We start from the raw sequence: 15,985 nt of genomic DNA, 5'->3' as shown, positions 1-15,985 counted from the left end.
TAGGAAGATTTGCTGAGACATCCTCTAAAGTTATTTACGTTGGATTCTCTGAAGTTCCTTCCCATGTCCACACTGTTGATGAGAGCTTAGCGCGATCGATGTGCCAGGAGAAGTAACAGCAAGTCTGTGCCTCGAGTGGAAACTATTATTTTGTCGACATGCCCGCTATGACTGACTACATAACGAACAAACTTCGTATCGGCTTCCTCTTGGTTGGATCTCAAAAAGGCTACATCTAGGCCAGGATCTGAGCAGAATCCACTTCGTATGAAAAACCACCAGATATACTACGATTGCAGAGTCAATGCCTGCGAGATAAGTTCATCTGAGAGAATCCGTGCAAAGTCCGCTTTGTTGTCTCCTAGTGCCAAAAATGCTCGCCACTTCATCGGCCGCAACTGCACCTCTCTTACGTACTTTAATGACTCTGCTCACAGGCCGCGCCGTGTTCTCGGAGCGTCGACCTCTTGTCGTTGCTTTTATGGAGTGCCTCCCATCGAGTAACACATCAATCCTCTGGTATCCAGGACCTTTCCGTAAAACAGTGTTTACGTAACATTCCGCAAACCCACCGAAAGCGTTTGCATATTTTGGTTTGCCAATAGCTTCCACCATAATTAGTATGCTGCCACCAGGGCGAAGCCATCGAAGAACAAACTGACTCTAGGCACTTGACCTTTTCTTCTGAGAACGTCTTCTAAAATTGACTTGTTTCACACTTGTGGGGTTCATTTCTGCGAGAAACAGTGGTACCGGCATTATACCTCAGATGCTACAATATGGCTTGCATGTTTATCTCGCGCCTGCCTTCATACACCGTCACTAGACAACATAGAATACTCTGGTTTCCATGCAAATTTAAAGTCTTTCTCTTTTTGCGGCTAGTTGCAGCACTTTTAACTTAATAAAGGCTGGCAAATAGAGGTGGATTATTCTTGCGAACAGGGTCACGAAAGTTTATCTTCCATCCCTTCTTCCCGTTCCCGTTCTTCCTCTCTGTCTGAAGATAGTAGCCTCCATTCCACGAATCGTTCAAGCCGAGTCTGTCCAATCGAAAGATCTTGTTTTATTTCTAGAGTCACGAGATCTTTCTTGGCAATTTTTTGCAATGTCTCATTTGTCCGTGACAAGAACAACCCGGATTTTGTTGTGTGGAATGTACAGAATTCTCAGCTCCATTATCTTGCTTCTGTCTCTCCTTGCCACTCTCTTTGTGAATAAAAGCAGTCGTTATGGTGTATGTCAAACATCGCTGATGTTTGTGAAGCAATTCAATTACAACTTTCTATTAATACAAGAATCACATTCATTTTTAAACAAAATGTTAACACTATACCCGTGATAAAGTGAATTTTTATGTGAGGGCGTGGTCAATTCTCACAAGACGGCTTGATATTCATAGAAACGGTATAAAAACTATCAGAAAATTCTTAAAATCATTTTAAAGTATACAAATAACGTTTTGAACGAATTTCTGGATGAATTATGCTTAAAATAGCTAAAGGAAAGAAAATTCCTTATTTGGACCATGACGTCATAATTAAATGCATCAAAACATCATCTTAACGCAAGAATTAAGTTTGGCAACATTGATTTTCGAAATCAGCCTACTCGATTTAGCAAAAATAGCTATGTAGCCAAAAATCAGACAAAAATGCCCGTGGGTGTCACATTTTGGACTGCTGGGTACCTGACTATAGTGTGTAAAATAACACAACACGCTTAACGTGCAAGATAGCACAACACGCTTAGCGTGCGAGGGGACACTTTTACTTGCGTGCAAGAATTTTTCAAAAACCGAGAGAGTAGTGAGATTATACATTGATTACTTACCGTTCTGTCAAGTTCACGGTCAACACCTTTCTGAATTTCATTGTAGATTGACCTTGAACATGAAAACTTCGATATAAGTTTTATTTAGACAAGCGAACACACGCTTTGAACATAAATTAGAAGCTGAGGATGTTTTTTTAGTTAAAAACTAAAAATAAAGGTCAGATCAAAGAAAGCTGAAGTTAATTGAAGTCACCACCAAATGTGCTGTTGCTTAATAATTATTTAACTCAATAAAAAAACACCTATTTCAAGGCATAAAAAACTCACAGCCTACGCGGCCGGCAACTTCTTCATCTCAAATCTACGTGATATTTTCTAACGCTAGATAAAAATTCAGCACTACTCGCTGAAAATATCTTTGATTTACTGATGGCCGGTTTGCGGCTGATTCAGTTGGTTTTTATTTGTGATGGCAAACACAGACTTTTGCGGAAGCGTTTTTGAAACTTTAGTTGGTGAGTATAAGACAAGTAGGAATTGACACATCTAGGCTCCCTTCTAGTTCTTGTTAAAAGCTTGTTTGATTTAAAAAAACTGCCACAAAACAATTTAGCGACCTCTTTTTTTCTGATGGTTGGAATTTTCCATTTCAGACCATACCTTAATTGGTCACGACATTAGCAAGGATGTTGCTATTGACGAGTTTGAATGCCAGCTTAAATGCATCGGAAATAACAGTTGTAAGTCGTTCAATGTTCATCCAAGTAGTGATAAATCAAAAGTCGTTTGCGAGCTCAACAACAAAACCCGACAGATGAAACCAGGTGATTTCAAATGGCAGAAAGGATCTACATACTATGGCTCTGTTCAGGTTGGTTGAAAAGCATGGATTAAAATTCATTCTTTAGAAAAGGTGAATAAAGAGGCTTTTGTTTCGTTCTTTTTATGTGAGTTTACTTTAAATTGCTTGTCTTAATATTTAAATACTCATTTTTTCAATATATTTAAAATATTGTTTTTTCATTGGATAAAGTAAAATTAACGAAAAAATAAGCTTCTAAAAATGATGGTTACATATTCTTAAACCTGATGATGCCATGGAAGTTTTCTTCTTTTCTTCCACGCGTTGTAGCCTGCGTTGCAGACGAACAAAACCCCGGTATGCAACGCAGGCTAACGCGTTGCTGATAACATTTATTGTAAGATTATTCTTATTAAAATTGAAAGTGTTTATCTCTTGGTTGAGTTTTTTGCAAACAAAAACTCAGTTTGAAACGTTTTGATATTTCTTAAAATCAGCATATAGAAATGTATATTCTTGTAAACTTTTTTTGCCATATGCCACAGGTTAGGATCTCGGTGTTAGTTTTCTGCACGACATCTGGATCGAGAAAAATTGATAAAGTTTCAAGGTTTTTTTCAAGGTTTTTTCTTTTTGACGTTGTCATAGCAATGTCGAATTCAAAAACAATACACACCAAACATTAATCTGAAATCAATAATTGGTAAGTAAAAACTCAATAATTCGAATTCCTTTAATTCGATCCGATTAAGTGAATTTTCCGGCATAGTGTACCTCCTTCAACGTGTCTACTTATTTGTGTTTTATCTGACTCGTTCGAATTGAAGGGACTGTGTCACAAATTTTAGCCAAATTTAGGCATGGGAAAATGATCATAAAGTTCAGTGTAATATAAAAATAACCGCTTAAAACAGTGAAGGAACATTTCGATAACACGGATGGCCAAAAAAGGCAAAGATTGAAACGGATTGCAATGTGAAATATTTGTTGGGCTGAACAGTTTTCAAAGTTAATCTCGTTTGCTTGTAGCTTTCAATTTTAACGCCCGGGAAACAAATTTGGTTTCATTGAAGCTATGTTTTTGTCATTTAGATCCACAGAAGTAATTCCTTTGCAAACATTGGGATTCATAGCGAGTGTTTGGCAAAACTAAATTATAAATAAACTTCACTCAGCTGTGACAGAGTCCCTTTAAATGCACTCGACCTTGGCACAGGAAAATACCAATTGGATTGACAGTGCTTTATGAAAAAAAAGTACGGAAAAAAAGAAACAAAAGCACGAAGAAAGTTAACCAATGTTTAAGAAATTCGTTCGAGGAACTAATAGATGGTCTTTGAGAAACTAAAAGCTTTTTTGAATCTTTCAAGTTGGTAATTAATTTACTTAAACAAACACAGGTCTCCTGCATCGATAATTTCCATGGACAGAACGTACCAAAAGATGCCGGACACTGTCATCCAGAATACAAAGGAGAACGATGCCAAACTCGTGAGTACTATTAATCTTTATCATGCATGGCCGATTCAGTACATTAATTTTTCAGCATATTTAACTTTTTTACGGAAACGTTTAAAACAAGACGATATTATTTTTCTATAATTAGAAATGCGGGTACATGAAGATTTTTAAATAAAAAGAACAGCTGCAACTTACAAATACACCGACACTAGCATGAGCGCGAGCACGGGCACGGCAACAACAACAAAAAAAGGAATTAGGTTTAGTGTAAGAGGAAAAAAAAAACCTTTAAACCATTCCCTCCCTTCCTCATTTAAGAATTTGATTTCCGACCGTTATTAGCAACTACAAGTAAGAAATTCAGAAAGTACTGACATTCAGATGATAATATAACAATACCCGTACACACACCAAGGAAAAAGATGTGGGATCAAAAATAATATTAGTCTATGGTTATTATTTTTGTCAAGGTATACAAAAGCTTGGGTTTTCTCCTTATCGCCTGCATATTCCTGTAATAACATCCGGGATTCTGAAGGAATGAATTCCGGGATATTTGTTATGCTTTTTTATCTTACCATAATCAGATGGAAGTGCTTCGTGAAATGCCACTCTTAAAAAAGTTTAGAACAAATTTTGGGTTAACTTTACCTCGGTGTAAGAACCTGTGATATTTTTCTTTGGTTTGGAGCTTTTGTTTTCCTTCTCTGTATTGTTTTTGACGCTCTTTGTTGCTTTGTCCGTTCTTTGTTTTACGTCACCGGTGAGTTTCACAGGTTCTTACACCGAGGATGAGCCAAATTTTTCAGGTTTGTCACAAGGACGGTCCGTGATCCGTTTTAATCTTTCCTGGCCTTAACTATCCGATATCTTTGAGGATTTTTTTTTTGATAGATCATTTGTTCATCATTTAAAAAAACATAACATAATAAGGTAGTGGGACAATTCAGTAAACCAATTTTTAATTGTTGCTACACAAATAGAGGTTGGTATTCCTAAAACCCTGCTTATTCATACAAAAAGATCCAGTTGCTGTTATTTTAAGGCCTTATTTATTAGGTGATGCGACATACCACTTCACGAAACTTTACATTTCAATGCAGTTATAAGAGGTTGGTGTTCACAACATCCTGCTCATTCATGCAAGGACGTCCTAGATTCTGGAGATTCAAAAGGAGACGGGGAGTACTGGTTCGATCCTGAGAAAAACGGAAACCCTTTAAAAGTCTACTGTGACATGACGACTGACGGAGGTATAAACATGAAGTTAATCTACAATTCAAATCTTGAAAAAAAAAATATCTAGATACATTTTGTTTGTTTGTCAATCGGTGTCAGAACTATCCTCTTGCCAAAGTTAATGGGTAATCTAATTTACTGTCGTGGCCCTCGATCGTTTTCATTCGCTTTTCAGTGTTGTTCAAGCCACTCGATTAGGGAGGGAAAGTAAAGAGTCTGGGTCAGAAAAACCATGGTCCCATAGCTTGCACAGTTTGTAGAGCGATTCTGCAAAAGTCGTTATGTATACCTCGATCATTGGTTCAAATCCGGACGGAAGCAATATTTTTTCTTTCTTTTTTTAGATTTTTTAATCAGTGTTCTATTTATAATTAATTTGAAATATAAAGGTTGAACGGACGCAACAATTAATTTTGATATTATGTGGATATGGTATCGTGAATCAAACGAAACTTAAAACTTCAGCCGCTGAAATCAATGGAATGAGAACACGGGTAGTGAAGAAAAAGCACTGGAGAATTTCTTGGCTGCATCGGATCAACCATATGCAGCGATGAACATAATATTTTGCTAAGTCAGGTCCCAAGGAAAACTTACTTTTTGAAATGTGTGCATGGATGACCTTGGAGAGTAAATACCAATGAAACAATGTTTTATAAAGTAATTACCCACCACGAAAATCACAGCAATGATTGCGACTTCCTTGGTTGTGCGGTTATCCCAAAAATGATCAAAACAAATATTCCAGAGTTAAGTTAAAGTACTTGTGAAATGAAGTCAAGGTTAAGTCAGTTATAACTGGTTTCAGGAGGCTGGCTTCTCGTCACCAATCTGTTGATGGAAAGCTCTACTCCACCTGCTAGCTGGACCCCCAAGACATCATACCGCGAGATCACCAACTACCAAAACAACTTAATGGGCATCACAAAAAGCGCCATGAATGAGCTGAGAACGCAGTTGAATTTCACTCAACTGAGATTGCACTGCAGCAAACGACAGGGACGTACGTTCCACGTGACCACAGTCGCTAACAGCGCTGGTGAAGCTGTAGTCCAGTACTTCAGCGGTCAGACGGACATGCGTCCCTCTTCGTGCAATTCGTTTCAGAGATTGGCTGGTGATAACTCTCAGTTAGCCAGGCAGTGTGACAAGTGGGGAAGAGGTGACAAGTGGGGACAACGTGGCGTCACAGGAGAAAACAGGATGTACAACCACGCCGCATATATTGCTTCCAAATATCACTGGATCGTTAAAAGTGGTCACTGGCTCTGCGATGACGGCGAGGATTACATATCAAGGGGAGATTTCTGGAAAATCTATGTGCGCTAAGAAGTAGAACTTAGTAGAATGTACTAGCAGAAAAGAGTTCTGTTGTGGCGAAACTAGTTGGCCGCTTCCCGTTTTTGCATTTTATGAATCAAAGTATGTCATTTTGAAGAATCAAAGTTGCCTTTCGCCTTTTACGCGGTAAAAGCGTCAATCAATTTTATATTATATAGTTGAGAATTTCCATAATTCTATTTTCACAATTAAGACAATAAGTCTTCAATCAAAGACCTTTCATGGTCGGTTCGGTTTTTATTATTTTTTTATCTTTTCATTTAACTTCTAAACAGTATTATTACTTGTTTCTGTGTTACAGAAGTAATTCCCAGTTATGTATTAATCTGGCAGTTTACTGTACTGTTTCTCGAGGTAATATACCCGGTGTTTGTATTCCAGATGTAATCTCTAGAGTTTTATGCGATACAGAGATCTGCACCAAGTTCATATTTACATTTAACGATTAAACTGCAAATTATCCAGTGGGATAATTTTATAACACACCTAATAAGTTGATCTCCCAAGTCAAAATCAAGGGCCTTAAAGGACAAGGGCACAATGCCCCTGCAGTCGAAAGTTTCCCTATCAAATTAAATTTTAATTAAATAGTTTGAAGTGAGAACTGAGGAAACAAAAAGGAATAAATTTGGAATAAACAACGTGACTTGTTTGATCCATACAAAAATTATTTAGTTCGACGAAACTGAAGTTCTTGAAACGAGCTATAAGGGCTGTTATAAATCAATAAAGTTGACAAATATTGAAAAAGGGAAAATACCTCAATTTATACTCATTTTGCGTGGATATTGGGGGTGTGCATAAAAAAGGCTACAAAAATTATTTTAGAATGGGACCGGGCTTTAGCATGATAAATACTAATTTTTCAATTAACAAAATTTAGAAACAGCCCCACTGTTCGTATTAGTTTTTGTTTTTATGTTAAGTACCGAAATAACAAGCAGTAAAACGTTACACGAAAGCTATCATTAACAATCGATTATTAGAGTAATTCGCCCTATAGAAGAGGTCGGGTTCGATTTATAAATACACAAACTGAAAGTTTTATATATGGGACAAATTGTTTGAATGTTGTAATATTTTTAATACGTAAAGCAGGTCCCGATATCACTGGTCGATATTTGATTTCTATATAATAGTACTGCAAGCAGAGTATACGTAGTGTATAAACGTAGTTGCAAGCATTGTGTTTGAGGTGACAGAGGTGAAATAAATAAATGAATAAATGAGGTAACGTCTTTTGCACCAATTCGATATGCCAACCCTATTTAGCAACACCCTATATTTCATTTTAGGGAACCTGTGGTTTACTTAAAAATGACATAAACTCTGCCTAGATATGCATAAAGTAAGTGAAGGGATGTGCCACTAAAAACGGAGCGGGAAAGGGGACTGGAGGAGACCGTGGAGGGAGGTCCGAATATTTTCTCTTAGTACTACGGAGGGGAAAGGCCAGGGGTATTCGTTAAAGTGAAACAGTTGATTGGGGTGGATCATGCAAATTTTACAAGATACTGCAGAATGAAACCCCTTTTAAAAATCAAAGCTTTCCCTATTTCATTGCAGTAACTAAAAACATTCACTCTGCAATCGCTCCGATTTACAATAATAATGCAAATTTCAATTGATTGACAAAGGCAGATTCGCGGTACAATAACAACTCAGTGATAGACTGAGAGATTTTTGAAGGTACATTTCTATAATTGTATCAGGCGCTGTTGAAGATTAATGATAACGTGAGCTTCAAGGGGGAATTAAACAAAATAATAATAATGATAATTCCCCTCGTTCTTGACAAGTTATTTTTTTTAATTTGAGAGCAGGCCGGGGAGGAGGGACTTAAGATTAAAATCTTTAATTTGTTCCGCTATTCGCCTTTCATTGGAAATTAAGCATGCGGATGAAATTTAAGGAGCTTTGTCACGGTATTTTAAGTCATTTTTTCGGATTACTTTCAAATGAAAGGAAATCTCAAAATAATAGTTTTCTAATGTAGAAATACACCAATATGCAATGTAGTAATAAAAAACCTGAAAATAAACAAAGATGGTTTCGACTGACGAAGATTAAAATTTTTAAAAAAAAAAAAAAAAAAAAAAAAAAAAAAAAGCTGGAGGAAGAAAAAACACTTAACTGATTGACATACATTTCCTTGATTGGTATTCCAGAGAATTTGTTGGTACATGAACGTAATATCTTTTTTATATCATTTTTCTCAATTTTAGTCATCTGTCTGTTTTTCAACATAATAACGACTAAGAAGAAACTCAAGCAAGTAAAAATAACTGGCCGATAAAAACGAACGACGTTTCGGAGTCGTCATGCCTCCATTATCAAGTTCATAAAAAATGAAAAGAATAAACTGTCAGCAAAAACAATGTCACGCAAAAAGTTTGGCTCGGATTGGCTGACTGGACATTTAGAAATGGTGACAATTGTCTAATTAGTAGCATTTGATGACGGACTCCGAAACGTCGTTCGTTTTTATCGTTTATTTTTACTTGCCAATGTATATCTAAACCTTTGCTTATAAAGAAGAAACTTGGTTAAAAATACCCACTTTTCTGCAAATGTTTTATAAAAAAGAAGTTTAAAACTGTTGTATTATTAATTTTCACCCTGCTAGCAGAGCCCTTTCATTTCCGCTGATATACTTGACAACCTCTTTCTACTTCCAAAATCTCAACCGCAGGAAAGTTAAAAGAGGCTCTGCTCGCAGGGTGATTAATACTTCACCTGCCTCTAAATAAATACTAGCGTAACAAAAAAGAGCTTAGAGCACTCGTTGTGAAACAAATAAAATTAAATCGATTTTGTTTTTAGGGGGTCGCACGTTACAGTCTTGCGACTGATGAACCTGTGGTCCACGGATTCCCGATCGAATTGAAATTAAGAAGTGTTGGTTTTTGTGAAGGAATGAAAATCGGAGAACCCGCGAAAGAAACCCTCGGAGCAAGGACGAGAACCAACAACAAACGCAACCCACACATCGTTCCGGCGACACACATCGTTCCACATCTTTAAGGAGAAAAAAAAAAAAGAAATCATTTTGTCTAAGTAAAAATCAACAAAGTAATAAAAATATCGTTTTTTATTTTGGTGAAAATGACTACCATATTTCCGTTCATCGTTCTTTTTAAGAAATTGCTGTTTCATGGTTCCCTAGATTCGGACAATTAGTTTTTGCGTGTTTTGTTATGTTGTTGAACAAACTAAAAGTTAATTGTGTTAAATAATTTAGAAGCTGAGGATTTTTCATGCGAAAAGCTCAAAACAAAGAGCAGGTAAAAGAAAGGCAAAGTTAATTGCAAGGTACCACCAATTGAGTTGTTACTGTGAAACATTGATAAACTTGCCTTTGTAAAAACAAAACCCACTTCAGGGTATACAGAAAGTCAAACGTAACAGCTTGGCTGCTACGCGTTATATCTTAGTAAAGACTTGAAGGTGCTAGCTTTTAAACCCAATAATCAAAGTAAGAAGAAACCCTCGCCAAAAATATCCCTAATTTATTGATGGCTGGTTTGTGCCTGATTCAGTTATCCATTGTGACTCTCAACATTCTTCTAGTAGTACTTTTTGTGATGGCGAACACAGACTTTTGCGGAAGCGTTTTTGAAACTCAAGTTGGTGAGTATAAAACTGACACATTTAAGCCCGGGCCAAACGGGGATGCATATGAGAGTTGACGAGAGTTGACTCTCATGAAAGTTTTCGTCAACTCTCACTGATCGACTATCATCAACTCGGGCCAAACGAGTACAAGAGTCCGTCAAACTCTCACTTATATATACTCTCATGCAAAAATTTAAGCACGTTCAAAGTCGATGAGAGTGCATGCTAGTTTCAGGCCAAACGAGAGCGAGAGTTTGAACTCTCATCAACTCTCATTCTTGTTTGGCCCGGGATTTAGTCTCCTTTCTATTCCTTTGAGCTTTTTTTTACGTCAGCAAAGCTGCCACAAACGACATGGATTTTTCACTCTTGATTTGCTTTTCATTTCAGACTATGCCTTAATTGGACACGACATGGGCAAGACTGTTGTTGTTGACGAGTTTGAATGTCAGCTTAAATGCATTGGAAATAACCGTTGCAAGTCTTTTAATGTTCATAGCAATGATACAAACCGTATTTGTGAGCTAAACAACAAAACACGATAAATGAAACCGGACGATTTTAAGTGGAAGGAAGGATCTACATACTATGGCTCCGTTCAGGCAAGTTGAGTTTCATGACTTAGATTAGTTTTAAGGAGAACAAGTGCAAAAGCTTGTTGTGCGATTGGCTAAAGAGTTTGATTTCGTCTCGGTTTGTTTTCTTTTGAATGATTTTTTAAAATACATTTAAATGCACTTTATTTTTAATACCAGTGACATTTCAAAGCTTTGTTTTTGCATGAACATCGGAAAATTAAAGAGACTAACACTACTGTGAATAAAATTATTGTCTAAACGTGTCTTGACCCTGATGTTTAATAGTGTTGAAAGTTTTGTTATCTTATTTTTTTTCCCGCAATTCGGATAACGGGTTTATAACAAGAACCCATTAAATTTCAAAGTGTTATTTTAATCTTTGTTAAATATAAAATAACAAATTTCATTAGATTCTTGTACTCTTTCGCTTATATATACTTAAGCTTTAGATGCATTAGCTTTTCTAGATGACATCCGAATCGAGAAAAAATGACTGGTAAAATTGACATTTTGAGGGTTTTCTGACTTACGTAGTCATGGCAACATCGAAAGAAAAAAGAAAAGAAAACAAACTTCACTTCAACAAATTGAATTTTACAGCGATCAACTTGAATGCACTTCCTAAATTGTGTCTCACTGTCGTTGTGGTCTATCGTAGTGTTTAAGGCTATTTCTGTTTTTATTCTGTTATGTCGAATTCAAAAAAAAATAATAACAAAAAACTGTATCGAAACACCTTAAAGCCGTCATAAAAAAAAAACCGCAAATTATTCTTGTCTCCATTCTAGCCAGCTGAATATTAAAGGACCATGTCACGGATTTTACCAGATTTTTGAACTGCCAAAATTTATATTTGTGTCGCATGAAACCTAGAAATAATAGCCCATTTTTATTGAAAATTGCTATATTAGAGCACTGAAACTGTTAACTAGCATTATTGGCTGCGGATGGAAACGGACTGCAATTTGAAAACGCTAGGCAAACGTTTTCAAATTGTTTCCGCGCGTTTTCAGAAACTCGATATTTGTAGCCTTAGCTGGATTTCTATCCACAAATTAAGATTATATCTTTCTTTAAATGTTCAAAGATATTGTTTTTTTATATGGTTAAGTTCCCTTCCACTAATTTCAGAACAGTTTAGACCAAAAATCTGCGAAATCTCCGTGACATAGTCCCTTTAATTTGTGAATTATAAAAACAGGAAAATTCTTATCCTCCAAAAACTACTGAATTTCTCTGACCACTGAGTTTCTTTAACCCGCGGTTATCCCTTTTTAATTATTAAAATGTACGTATTATTGTGACAGGTTTCTTGCATCGATGGTTCCAAACATACCCCAAACATACGGCAAAATTACGGTCACTGTCATCCAAAATACAAAGGAGAACGATGCTTGACGCGTGAGTACTATTTATCTTACAAATGTTCAGCTAGTCCAGTCCCTGAACTCTCTCTTCCGCGCGCGTTTTATAGAGGCTGAACCCAGGCGCGCGAAGAGAGAGTCCAGGATAACTTGCAAGCGCATGCGCCAGTTTTTCCCCCCAAAATTGGGGGAAAAACCATATTTGGCAGCCCTTTTGAAAACGCGCGCGCACAGATGACGAGTTCAACTACGCAATCGTGTACTAAAGCAGGATCACCGCAATAACTTTAAAAAGCCTAGCTTTGCAGTCAGTGTCTGCTAAAAGCTAACGGCCAATACAAAAATCGCTATCCGTCAACTATTCCTAGTATTTTGTAGCTGTTTATTGAATTGATTTTGGATGCAATTGAGCACAGTTTTTTCTTGCATTTATTCGCGCGCTCGGTCGCGTAGTTGAATTCGTCATTTGAGCGAGCCAGTTTTAGCCTAGCGCGCGCGTCCCAAGCAAGTGACGCCACACTCCTCGCTTCTTATTGGTTCGTTCTGAGCATGCGCATGCAAGTTATCCTGGACTCTCTCTTCGCGCGCCTGGGTTCAACCCCTATAAAGGGCGCGTGGAAGAGAGAGTTCAGGGACTGGACAAATGTTCAGCAGATTAACACACAGACGCAGCAAACAAACACAACCAGAGAGGAAGGCCTCTTTAACTAAGGTGATCTGACAAACGCTTTCCAAAATTTTGCATTTCAATTGCAGCCATTAGAGGTTGGTATCCTCAACATCCTGCTCATTCATGCAAGGACATCCTGGATTCTGGAGATTCAAAAGGAGACGGAGAGTACTGGATCGATCCTGAGAAAAACGGAAATCCTTTTAAAGTCTATTGTGACATGACAACTGACGGTGGTAAGTGATGAAAAAACTCGATGAAATAATTCTTTAAAATATTCGGGACTCAGCAGTGAGTGATTTACCTATTCAGCTGATCATGAGGGACTTCCAAATAAGAAATCAAAGGGGCTTCGTCAAGGATATTTGAACAGCCATAATTTATTTTTGTGTCGTAGGAAACTTTACAATGACGGTCCATTTTTACCGTATTTGCAATTGCTATATTAGAACACTGAAACTTAGTTTTACAAGCGCCTTTGGCTGCGGATGGCTAGGATGAAAATGGATTGCAATTGAATAATTGTTCATCATCAGAGAGGTTAACTCTGATAGGCATATCAGAGTTAACCTCTCTGATGATGAACACTTGTTCGAAATATGCCGTATTACGTACAATTGAATAATTGTTTCTAAACTTTTCTAGTTGTTTCCACGCGTCTTCAAAAAAATCGATATTTATAGCCGAAGTTTGATTTCTATACCCCTAAGATGTTCAAAGATTATATTCTCCATGGGTTATAAGTTGCCTACCACTAACATCGAAATTCCCGTTACGTAGCTCCTTTAAGGGTCCATTCCCCTAATGATCTTGGTAAATTTTAGGAGAACCCCTAAAGTTACTAAAACGTGTTTCTCTTGAACGTGGTCCAATGAATTTTCTTTTCATTTTCACGTTATAACGAAATAACAACATATTACACTGTGTATTTCAGGAGGGTGGCTCCTGATCTACAATGTTGTGATTGACGGCCCATCCCCTCCTACCACCTTGGGTGTTGAGACATCATACCGCGGAATCAGCAATTATAACATAAACAACATGGTTCTCGCGACTACCGCCTTGGGAGAGCTGAGAACACACTTGTCTTTCACTCAGCTGAGATTTCACTGCAGTAAACAACAGGGTCGTACGTTCCACGTGACCACGGTCACTAACAGCACTGGTGAAGCTGTCGTCCAGTATTTCAGCCGCCAGAAAGATGCCATGCCCTACGCCTGTGGATCATTTGCAAGACTGAATGGAGACAACTCATACCTGGCAAGCTATTGTGCCCGATGGGGAAGAGATATTAATCTTGCCTATGGAGTTGGTAAATGGGGGCACGAAAGAAGGCGTGAGCTGTATGACTTTCCAGCATTTATTGGCTACCATCATCACTGGGTCAATTCTCCAGGTTATAACAGATGGGAATGTGATGACGTAATATCTTCTGTATCACCTGGAGACTTTTGGAAGATTTATGTCCGTTAAAGGGGCTTTGTCACGGATTTCACCAGATTTTTTAACAGCCAAAATATAGATTTGTGTCGCGGGAAGCCAAAAAAAATAATGGTCCTTTTCTATTGGCAATTGCTATATTAAAGCACTGAAGCTGTTAGCAAGCGTCTTTTGCTGCAGATGGCTAGGATGGAAATGTACTACGACTTGAAAAATTGAGGCTAAACTTTTCAAGTTGTTTTCGTACGTCTTCAAAAAATCGATATTTATACCTGTAGTTTGATTTCTATCCGCAAATTAGGTTATATCTTCCTTTAGATGTTCAAAGGTTGTGTTTTTTGATGAAGGTGTTTATCACTAATTCACAGTTTAGACGAAACATGCTCGAAATCCCCGTGACGTAGCTCCTTTAGTCTTATAATTTCACGTTGTCCTGAGGATTCCAATGCAGAAAAATATTCTCGTAGCTACAAACCCAGGACTATTAATGACTGTATTTGTTGAAATAATGTAGGTTAATTTGTAGTTAAAGGTGATGTTTAGGCAATTCGTTGCAATAATGTGGTTATAGTTATTGGGGATTAAAATTGTATAGCGAATCTTGACGACTGGAAGGTTTTCACTGCTTATTACAAATAATTGCGAATGTAATTTTAGGAAGGGAGCAATAATCTGATTAAAAACAATTATCTGTAAGCGAGCGTATCCACGGCTGTTTCCAGTTGTTCGACGCACGCTCAATCCTTCTGGCAGATGTTTGGTTCGATGTTGTTTAGGTATAATGGAAAGCTCGAGAACAAGCATCAAGAACGTTGTATCTTGAACGTTTGTAAGGAGCAATTGCATCCATTTATAATTATTTAAAAGAGGTCATCCTGCCATTCAGCTTAACCACTGCTTTCGCCCTTTAATGTAGCTTAGTCTTCGTACCTTTTGTTTTCCTTGATTTTTTGTTGTATTTTTGGTGTCAAAATTCATTTTTTCCTTTTGTACTGTACTGTTATCGCAAGTTTGATTATTAAATAAAGCTTTTGTCATCTGTTTATGTTGTTGCAAACACTTCTATGTGGTTATAATGTCGAAACAGATTTTAATTACTGCATAAGGACCTGGACTGAATTGAAAACATCTTAAAAGTAATGTGGCTCCCAGATTCCTCCATTTTCCTCCACCGGTTCGTCTTCGAACGCGGAGGAAATTTATGAACAAAATTAAATCTTTCCACGGAGAAAGCATCTTGACGATACCCTTAGCACGTTATATATTGCCTTCGTTAAATTTGTGTCATGCGAGAGATTTTCAGTACAAGGAGTGGGGATACGCCGACGGGTAGATTCTCTATATCTACCCATCTCTTTAACGCTTCTCGGCAATGCTCTTGGACCGTTTGCCCAATAAGAATTAAGAAGCATTTAATTCAGGTCTCTTAGATAGTACCCGTGCTGTGATTTACGAGCTGGGCTCGAAATGATTTGGAGTTCTTCAGAGCAATAGATATAATAGTAACATTCTATTAACCATTCTATAATTAAAATTAACCATTCTATTAAAATTAAGTTTTTCCAACCATTCTGTAAGATACTTATCTTATCTTTTCCCATCTATTTATGACCCGGGAAGAACTCTGTACGTATATATCTAATGATACGGACCTTTTACTCGTTACTTGTTTTTATTTGCCCTTGCGGCAAATAAAAAA

The 15,985-nt window shown here is 37.2% G+C and overlaps 2 protein-coding genes across 2 annotated transcripts; both read left to right on the top strand.

The window, feature by feature from the left end:
* Window positions 1–2,242: 2,242 nt before the first annotated feature.
* Window positions 2,243–6,826, top strand: LOC144633910 (uncharacterized). Its single transcript, XM_078492837.1, has 5 exons — window positions 2,243–2,291; window positions 2,430–2,647; window positions 3,979–4,069; window positions 5,143–5,292; window positions 6,087–6,826. The coding sequence occupies exons 1-5, from the start codon at window positions 2,246–2,248 to the stop codon at window positions 6,605–6,607; spliced, it is 1,026 nt and encodes a 341-aa protein (XP_078348963.1). The 5' UTR covers window positions 2,243–2,245; the 3' UTR covers window positions 6,608–6,826.
* Window positions 6,827–10,014: 3,188 nt separating this feature from the next.
* LOC144633919 (fibrinogen-like protein A) lies at window positions 10,015–15,272 on the top strand. Its single transcript, XM_078492848.1, has 5 exons — window positions 10,015–10,249; window positions 10,625–10,836; window positions 12,120–12,213; window positions 12,933–13,082; window positions 13,781–15,272. Exons 2-5 carry the CDS (start codon window positions 10,780–10,782, stop codon window positions 14,317–14,319), a joined length of 840 nt encoding a protein of 279 aa, XP_078348974.1. The 5' UTR covers window positions 10,015–10,249; window positions 10,625–10,779; the 3' UTR covers window positions 14,320–15,272.
* Window positions 15,273–15,985: the final 713 nt, after the last annotated feature.

This window comes from Oculina patagonica, chromosome 12 (assembly GCF_052425735.1).
Source record: "Oculina patagonica isolate OP01 chromosome 12, crgOcupat, whole genome shotgun sequence".
Classification (NCBI taxonomy): Eukaryota; Metazoa; Cnidaria; class Anthozoa; order Scleractinia; family Oculinidae; genus Oculina; species Oculina patagonica.
Note: the sequence above shows the minus strand (reverse complement) of the source record. Positions and strands in the feature narration are given on the sequence as shown.

What these genes read in the sequence shown, in the direction of transcription:
- LOC144633910 (XM_078492837.1), top strand. Translation starts at nt 2,246, where the DNA reads ATGGCAAACACAGACTTTTGCGGAAGCGTTTTTGAAACTTTAGTTG. An exon ending in CATACTATGGCTCTGTTCAG is followed by an intron (nt 2,648 to 3,978) that starts GTTGGTTGAAAA and finishes AAACAAACACAG; the next exon opens with GTCTCCTGCATCGATAATTT. An exon ending in AGGAGAACGATGCCAAACTC is followed by an intron (nt 4,070 to 5,142) that starts GTGAGTACTATT and finishes ATTTCAATGCAG; the next exon opens with TTATAAGAGGTTGGTGTTCA.
- LOC144633919 (XM_078492848.1), top strand. Translation starts at nt 10,780, where the DNA reads ATGAAACCGGACGATTTTAAGTGGAAGGAAGGATCTACATACTATGGC. An exon ending in AGGAGAACGATGCTTGACGC is followed by an intron (nt 12,214 to 12,932) that starts GTGAGTACTATT and finishes TTTCAATTGCAG; the next exon opens with CCATTAGAGGTTGGTATCCT. An exon ending in TGACATGACAACTGACGGTG is followed by an intron (nt 13,083 to 13,780) that starts GTAAGTGATGAA and finishes TGTGTATTTCAG; the next exon opens with GAGGGTGGCTCCTGATCTAC.